Below are 9306 nucleotides of genomic sequence, written 5' to 3' on the forward strand. Positions count from 1 at the left end.
AGAAGAAAGAAGAAAACCAAAATTAATGGAAACAATCAGTCCTAGTGACTGGTACACCATCTGATCTGCAACCTAAACAACTATGAGACCAGAAGAACTAGATGGTGCCCGGCTACCCAAGTCAACCACTTGGAAGGGATGTAGGAGATCATGGATAGAGAGGGAGAACAATGTGGACTAAATTCAAAATCATTTGGAGAATTAAAAAAAAAGGGGGGGGGATCAAGTTTGCTGGTCTGATAGAGCTTGGTGGAACCACTGAGACTATGCCCCCTAGCTGCCTGTCAGGTCTGGAATTGAACCCACACCTGTGGCTTCTAGCCAAGCAAAAGACAGGCATATGAGGTGAACCTTTACCTCAGGTAGATAAACTCCTTGGAGAGAACAATCATGGGAGAAAGAATAACTGTTTTTGCACAAGGACAGCTCAGGGGGCAGGAGGGCATGGAGGGATGGACACAGGGAAGAGGTAATTATCTGAAGTGGGAGGGGAGCTGTTGCATTGTGGTAAATTGTGGTCAAAGTCATGAGACAAAGTGTACGCGAACTGCTGTATGGAAAGTAAATTTGCTCTGTAAATCTTCACCCAAATCACAATTTAAAAAAAATATATATAAAACAAAACAAAATTAAAAAAAGGTCAGATAGGAACCCTAGGGAGTAGTGAGTTCATGTTAATAGGGAAGAAACAAATCAGAAAAAGAGGGTGAGGACGGTTACACAATGCAAAGAATGTAATTAATGTTACTGAACTGTACACGTACAAAGGTTGAACTGGTGTATGTTTTGCATACACCATATATTCTCAACAACAATCTTAAAAGAAAAAAGATGAGAACATAAAATGGGGGGCAGTCAGGGAAGCTAGATTAACATAAAACCACCTGAACAATATCACTGAACAATATGTACAGAAATTGTTAAGGGAACCTAATTTGCTATATAAACTTTCATCAAAAACAAAATATTATTATTATTATAATAAAAAAGAATTTATCCCACAGACATAGTCATGTGAGCAGCCAAAGATACATAAAAATAGGTATTTACTGCATCACTGTTTGTAAAAGTAAAAATTCAGAAGTGACATAAATGGCCTGAATAGGGCACTAGTTAAATAATGTTATAGGCAAATAAAGGAATACTAGACATTGTAGCTGTTCAAAAGAATGGCATTGTTATATATGTGTACTAGAAGGAAAATATCTCTGAAGATATTAATGGAAATTGTGAAGCTGCAGAACAATTTATAAGGTACTATTTCAGATTTCTGTGATATATATGCATCAACACATCTGGAATGACAAATAAGAAAGTCCTCACAACATTTAGGTTTAAAGAGAGGAAACTAAAGTTAAGGAGGAAAATCAAACAGATTTCACATGTGTATGCATGTGTGTGTGTTTGCGCACACTTGTAAGACGAAAGTTTTTTTTTTCTTTTTACAGGTTCCTAATGAATAACCAGAATCACGGTGCCTTAAAGATGTCAGTGCCCTAGTCTCCAGAACTTATAAAATAGGAAGTTCCATGCCAAAGGGAATTTACAGTTTTAAGATCCATAAGATTACAGACCTTACGATAGGGAGGTTATCCCCTTAAAGGTATAGAACTTTTTCCAGCTAGAAAAGAGATGTAACAAAAGAAATTCATAGGATTCCAGGCAGGGGACATATTCCATACACCACTGCTTGCTCTTGGAGGTAGGTAACCACACGCAAGGACTAGAGAGAGCCATCTATGAGCTAAGGTCAACCTGTAGCTGGAGACAGTAAAGAAACTGGGACCTTAGCCCTACAACTGCAAGAACTGGATTCAACCAACAACATGAATGAGCTTAGAAGCAGATTCTTCCCGCAGCCTCCAAAACCTTGATTTCAACCTTCTGGAACCCAAAGCAGAGAAACCAGCAGTGCCAACCCTGAACTCCTGAACTACAGAACACTGGGATAATAAATTTATATTAAAGCCACTAAGTTTGTGGGAATTAGTTACAGTAATAATAAAAAACTAATACAGGTGTTATCATTGAATTTTGTCTCTCCTGGTGAATTTCAACCTCTGACTTTAATTATAAAAGGTTTCCTAATGGTTCTCTAAGTCAGGATTTCATCTATTTACATCTTTTTCATTAAAAAGTTCAATAAATTAAAGTGCAGAGCAAGTCTCTGAAAGTCCTTTCTTTCTAGGGACATTGTGCATTTTGCCTATCCATACACACTGGCATGAAGTTTTTGCTCAACTAAGCAATTACCTTTAATTCTTTAATTTTCTTTCAACTTTGGTGAACAAATAAAAATTAAAGCAACATTTAACCACTAAAGTAATACATAATTAAATGAATCTAAAAAAATTAAGTCAACAAAGACATTACAATTTCATGTGTTTTTCAGCTTTCTATTTTGAAACAATTTTAGACTTAAGAGTTAAAGATAGCACAAAGTTGTCACATATCCTTTACCAGGCTTCCCCTAATGGTAACATCTTACACAAACATGACTCAATTGTCAAAACCAAGAACTGGTATAATGCTATTCACTTAATTACAAACTTTATTCAGATTTCACCTGTTTTTCTACTAATGTCCTTTTTCTGTTTCAAGATCTAATTAGGATCCAACATTGCATTTAGTTGTCATATCTCCCTATTTTTTTCCCCAACTTGTACTTTCCTCAGTTTCACCCTGTCCTTCACGACCTTGACCTTTTGAAGATGGCTGGTCAGGGATGTTATACAATATCCTCAATTTGGATTTGCTTAATGCTATCTCATGAGTAGACTGAGGTTAGGAATTTGGGAAAGAATCCTACAGAAGTTATGTGCACTTCTCAGCACATCATATCAGGGGGTATACGATGTCGATGTCTTACTAATAGTGATGTAAAATTTTATCGTGTGCTTTAGGTGATGCCTGCCAGGTTTTTCCATTATAAAGTAATTATTTCATCCTCACTATTTCACTAAAAATATCCTAGGGGAGATACTTAAAGCAATGCAAATATCCTGTTTCTCATACAGGGGAAAAGTTATGAAAACTTCTTAACCGTGACAAAACACCTTGAGGGAATGAGTTGCTGGACCTGGGGGCTCAGGACCATAGTTTCAGGGGACACGAAGGTCAGCTGGCATAACACAATCCACAAACGCAATGTTCTACATCCTATTTTGATGAGTAATGACCAGGGTCTTAAAAGCTTGTGAGTGGCCATCTAAGGTACAACTATTGGTCTCTTACAGTCTGGAGCAAAGAAGAATGAAGAAAATCAAAGACGCAAGGAAATAATTTTCACAGAACTAATGGACTGCATGAATACCAGTCAACACAACCCTGTGACCAAAAGAACTAGATGATGCCTGGCTATCACTGCTGACCACTCTGAAAGGGATCACAATTGGAGGTCTTGGATAGAGTGAGAGAAAAATGTAGAACAAAATTCAAAATAATAAAAAAAGATAATGCTTACTGGTCTGAGAGAAACTAATGGAACCCCCAAGACTATAGCCATTAGACACCCTTTAAGCCAGGAACTGAACTCACTCTTGTGGCTCAACTTTCAGCCAAAAGACAGACAAGTATATAAGGTAAACAATAATACCACGGAGATATGCACTCATTGGAATGACCAATCATAAGAGATCAAAAGGGCAGCATCTGCCCAAGGATAAAGCTCAGAAAGAAGGAAGGATAGGGAAGAAGAACGATGGGAAATGGTAAACACAGGAGCAAATAGAAAAGTGCTGTTACACTGTAGAGATAGCAATCAGTATCACAAACCAAAATGTGTCTGAACTGTTGAACAGAAAACAAATTTGCTCTGCCTGAAAGACCCTCTGAGACTATGGCCCCTAGCTGCCCTTTAGATCTGGCATTGAACCCACGCCTGTGGCTTTCAGCCAAACAAAAGATAGGCCTATGAGCTGAACATTTACATTAGGTAGATACACTCCTTGGAGAAAACAATCATGGGAGAATAGAAGGGCTGTGTATGCCCAGGGAGACAGCTCATGGGGCAGGAGTACATGGGAGGGAAGGACACAGGGAAGAGGTAATTATGGGGAGGAAGTGGGAGGGGAGCTGTTGCACTGTGGGAAATTGGAGTCATGAGACAAAATATATGTGACCTGCTGTATGGAAAGTGAATTTTCTCTGTAAAGTTTCACCCAAATCCCAATTAAAAAAAAAATAATAATTTGCTCTGTACACTTTGACCCAAATCTCTCTCTCTCGCACACACACACACACACACACACACACAGATTACAGAATAGGAAACGGTATGGGGCAGTTCCCACTATCACACTGGGTCACTATGAATAGGCATGAACTTGGTGGCACCTAATAATTAGTGCTGACAAATTCCATTTTTGTCCATGAACCCTCCCCCAAGTAATTCAGATAAATCCTGACTCTTCTAAACCATTCATTCCAGTTTGACCCCCTGCTATAACTTTTTAACAAGATCCTAGCCCTGTTCTAATTTCTGTGGCCCCTTGTCTGTGACTGGTTCACTGTTGTCACATGACCCAATTAACTTTTAAAAAGAGACAGCTGGACTTGTTCCTAGACTTGATGGGTAAGGGTCTGTACCTGGAGCAGTGGCATCCATGCTGAGATCATGAAGGCAACAGCCAACACACTGAAAATGGTAGACTGAGAAGAAAAGAATGAATCTGTCTCTTGATGGGGTTGTTAAGCTGCTAGATCATTCCTACCTCAGCCCTTCTTGATACAAGAGATAATAAATCACCTTATTGTCCAACCAAAAAAAAAACTTCTTTTACTTTAATATTAATACATCTCTAGCAATGATTTTCCATTTCCTTTATTCTTTTACATCAATTGGATTTCTTCTGTGAAAAAATAGTTGCACTTTCTCCCTTATTTATTCTGCCATTTACATTTATCACTATGACCCTATCCTATTGTGTGTATGTGTATGTGTGCATTTCTCTACTTTCTGAAAGCACTAGATTTCCCAAGTTCATTTTGTATTCTCCCAGCACCAGCCCTAAAATTAATCATTTCCCAAAAATGCCCTGGCTCTTATTACTGGAGAATGGTATTTAGAAGCCAAGATCTGGGCACTTCTGTGCCTGTTACCACCAGAGTGTAACTAATTTTAGATCTGAGAGGGAGACTGGCTCTTTTAGTTTTATATATTTCTGAACTATTTTAGATTTTTTTAACATGAGCGTATATTGCTTTTGATATTTAAAAGAAGTAAGTATCTAAAAAATAAGCTGGAGAGTCAAAAGTTGAACCTCAGAAAAATTTTTCAGAGAAATAATATTTCATTTTCACAAATATCAAATTATGACAAAATAAGATTACTTATGCTGAAAATAGGAGCTCTGATGGTGTAGTGCCTAAGGCATTTATTTGACTGCTAACCAGAAGGCTGGCGGTTCAAATCCACCAGCCATTCCTCAAAAGGAAGATTGAGCAATCTACCTCCGTAGTGATACTGCCTCGGACACCCAAGGTGGGGTCGCTATGAGTTGGATGCAACTCAACGAGCAATGTTCTGGTTACCTAGTGCTGTTCAGACAAGAAATATACCACAAATGGGATGGCCTTAACAAACAGGAGTTTACTCTTACAATTTGGAGGCTTTAAGTCCAAGTTCAAAGTGCCAGGATCTAGGGGCTGGGTGAAAGCCCCTCAACCTTGGGGTCCAGCTCTGCCTCCTACGCCCAGCCCACTGGAGCTAGAGGCATTTCTTCACTCAGACAGCTGCTGGCTGCTGAGGCTGAGAAGCCCCAAGGTTGACAAGCAAAAAGGCACAGTCCCGATGTTACCAAACCACACAGCAAGCCATTAATTTAAGTCCACTGTAAGTCCCAAAGTCAGCGGAGCATAGCAAGCTGCTGAGCAACGACACGGCTACATGCAGGGTCCAAGCATGCCATAGGCTAGAGACCATTCCCAAGGCTTCTCCTTATATACAGGAAGCAGACCACATCCCACATGGTAAATCCCACCATGGAGCTGATTGCCAGTCTCATCATGGGGAATAACTACCACCAGTTGCCCAGCCACTCAACCAGGCCCAGCCAAGTTGACACACAAACATAACTACCATAGGCAGTGAGTTTGGTTTTTTGACTTATGCTAACAATGATAATACTATTCTTTATTTAAAGATAAATAATAATGAAAAACTCCAAATTCACACAGAGGCAATCAAGAATACTGAAAATCTGGGTAAAAAAAGACATTAATGTCATAAATTTACCAAGGACCTTAAAAAAGCAAACAAACAAACTCAGTGCCATCAAGTTGATTCCGACTCACGGGAACCCCTCCTTGGGTTTCCGAGGCAGTATCTCTATGGAAGTAGATTGCCCGATCTTCCTTCCGAGGAATGGATGGTGGATTTGAACCGCCAGCCTTCTGGTCAGCAGTTAGATGCCTCAGGCTCTGAGCCACCAGAGCTCCTTACCAAGGACCAAGTATAGGTAAAAGCTTAATATAAATATTTCTGAAAAATCAGTTGTTTTAGATTAAAAAGCATATAATGTTTAAGAAAAAAGATCATTCTTTTATTATCTTCCTCAGTTCTTTAAATTCATGAGATATACCTATGTTTCTAATAAATATGCCAAGTAATCCACGTTAAATTATTTACATAGCACCTCACCTCCAATCTTATAAAACTAAAACCTTAAATGTGAATATTCCAACTAAAATTCTTCCCTTCTGATAGCCTGAACAAATGTAACTATCAACTTAAAAAATTATATACTAGTTGCCATCAAGTCAATTCCAACTCATGGCAAACATGTATTCCAACTCATGGCAAACACCAGAACCGTGCTCCACAGAGTTTTCATGGCTGCGATCTTTCAGAAGCAGATTGCCAGGCCTTTCTTCTGAGGTACCTCTGGATGGGTTCAAACCACCAATCTAATCTTTCATCAGTAGGGCAGAGCTCACCCATTTGTGCCACCCTTCTAAGCGAAGTCCTACCCTATCCTTAAGTAACTTAAAAATGGTCCCTTCTTTAAATCATTTTCATTAAAAATGTTATTTATGTTAATATCCAATACCTTAATTGTTATTTTTAAGAAAGTTGATGCAATTTTTTTAAAAATATTAAGTTCTAATTTCTAAATCAGAAAATATCAATATACATAACCCACATGAAGGAAACCTCTTTGGAGTTCTGAAACAAAACATTTAAGAACTACTGCTCTATGCCATCATACTATTCCAGGGATTCCACAGAAGTCTGTATCTAAATTGTTACTAACAATATAAAAACCCAAAACCCACTGCCATCAAGTCAATCCTTACTCATCAAGATCCTCTAGAACACAGCAGATCAGCCCTGTAGGGTTTCTAAGGCTACAAATCTTTATGGAAGCAGACTGCCTCATCTGTCTCCTACAGAGCAGCTGGTGGGTTTGAACTGCCAAGCTTCTGGTTAGCAGCCAAATGCATTAACCACTGTCCCACCAAAGCTACTCATTAACAATATAGTAATTACCAAAAATTGTTAAGAGAAAGTGCATGTGAATATATAGGAAAAGTTGCAATTTAATTACATGTCTTACTTGGACGTTTCAGGCAAACCAGCTGAGAGTTCCAGAAACACTGATAAGTAGTAGCCACGCACAACTCCATTTCCATCCTAAAAGAGAGTAAGAGGTTACAAAAATATGAATTCTAGATCACTAAAAAGATAAATGCAAAAAATTTAAGCCACAATAAAAGCAAAGAAAAAAATTTAAGATAAAAAAGAATTAATGAATGACCTAAAGGTTGCAGAGAAAGTGATAAATATTTGACATAGGCAAAGAAGATTCAACATACTGATAATACAAGTTCTTAAGAAAGAAAACCAAAACCAAAGAAACAAATACTAAAATCTATAATTTAGAAAAATTTTCTTTAAAAGATGATCTGAAACTACATACTGAAAGAGCCCTCCATGTACCTGAGAATACCAACCACCAACCCAGAATAACAAAACACATAGCAGTAAATTATTAAGACTTAAAAACAAAAAGATTATTATGGTACCAAAATCAGCAAATGTCATTTAAGTGAAAGAAAATTAGATTATCATCAGACTTTACCTAAAGAAAATGGAGGAATATATTAAGATATCCAGTGAAAGAAAACATAGCCAAGGATTTTATACCAAGCAAACTGGCTTTCAAGTACAAAAGGCACAAACTGTTTCCAACATGCAAGAATTCAGGGAATACTGTTTCCATGAGGCCTTGCAGTAGAATCTACTAGAAAACAAGCTTTGAACACCAAGTAATCTAGGAACATAGACGTAAGTACTTGTCGTAAACATTAAATATACCATTATGTAAAGAACCAAGACTAAATAAGCATTAAAAAAGAGATCACATAATATGGACTAGGTATTATGTTAAGACAATGCAGATGAGTACAATTACTTAAAAAATGAGAGGGGTAGTAGGGAGAACATATACAAAAAAAATCATTTTAACTGTGCTCAGTAATTATATTGATGGTAGAATTAAAATGCCTATTCTGAGATTGTTGTATAAAACCAAACTCACTGCCATCGAGTCAATTCCAACTCATAGTGAACCCCTTTGGGTTTCTGAGGCAGTAAATCTTTATGGAAACAGATTGCCCAGTCTTCCTTCCAGAATGGCTGGTGAGTTTGAACTGCCAACCTTTTGGTTGGCAGTCAAATGCCTTAGGCACTACACCACCATAAGTAAGGTAAATAAAGCAAATGACTAATAATGAAATATTCTATATTTTCTATGAACTCTGGTGGTATAGTGCCTAAGGAATTTGACTGGTAACCAGAAGGTTGAGGGTTCAAACCCACCAGCCACTCCTCGGAAGGAAGACTGGGCAATCTACTTCGGTAGCGATACTGCCTCAGAAAAACCCAAGAGGGGTCACTATGAGTCAGATCCAACTCAACAGCAGTGAGTTTGGTTTCTTTTTGTTTTGTTTTGTCTTTTGTTTTTGAGAAGTAGGATTCCTACAGTGGAACAAAAGTGATAGAGATATAATATAGAAGTAGGGAAAAAAAAAATAGAGTCCAGAATTTGAGTAGGAATATCAGCAATAACTGAATTATTTTATTTTTAATAAATAAATAAATGGAGGCATACCTTCTCACCTCCTTCTCTCCCACACATTACAATGTACATGTTTATTTCCTAGCTCTGTTCATCAAAGAGGCCCAGACATAGTGACCAACCTGACAGCAATAAACATCTCTAATACTCAATTGGAAGCTCTGGTAGCATAGTGGCTAAGACACTTGCCTGCTAACCAGACGGCTGGCGCTTCAAACCCACCAGC

The 9306-nt window shown here is 38.0% G+C and overlaps 1 protein-coding gene across 1 annotated transcript in view; it reads right to left on the minus strand.

The window, feature by feature from the left end:
• Window positions 1–9306, minus strand: part of TRIM37 (tripartite motif containing 37) — a 169340-nt gene that overhangs the window by 93318 nt on the left and 66716 nt on the right. Inside the window, exon 12 of the mRNA XM_007947920.2 lies at window positions 7557–7633. Coding sequence (XP_007946111.1) covers window positions 7557–7633 — 77 coding nt within the window. The remainder of the gene's footprint in view (window positions 1–7556; window positions 7634–9306) is intronic.

The sequence above is a fragment of the Orycteropus afer genome, unplaced genomic scaffold (assembly GCF_000298275.1).
Source record: "Orycteropus afer afer isolate SDZICR_OR568_19922 unplaced genomic scaffold, OryAfe1.0 scaffold00196, whole genome shotgun sequence".
Lineage (NCBI taxonomy): Eukaryota > Metazoa > Chordata > Mammalia > Tubulidentata > Orycteropodidae > Orycteropus > Orycteropus afer.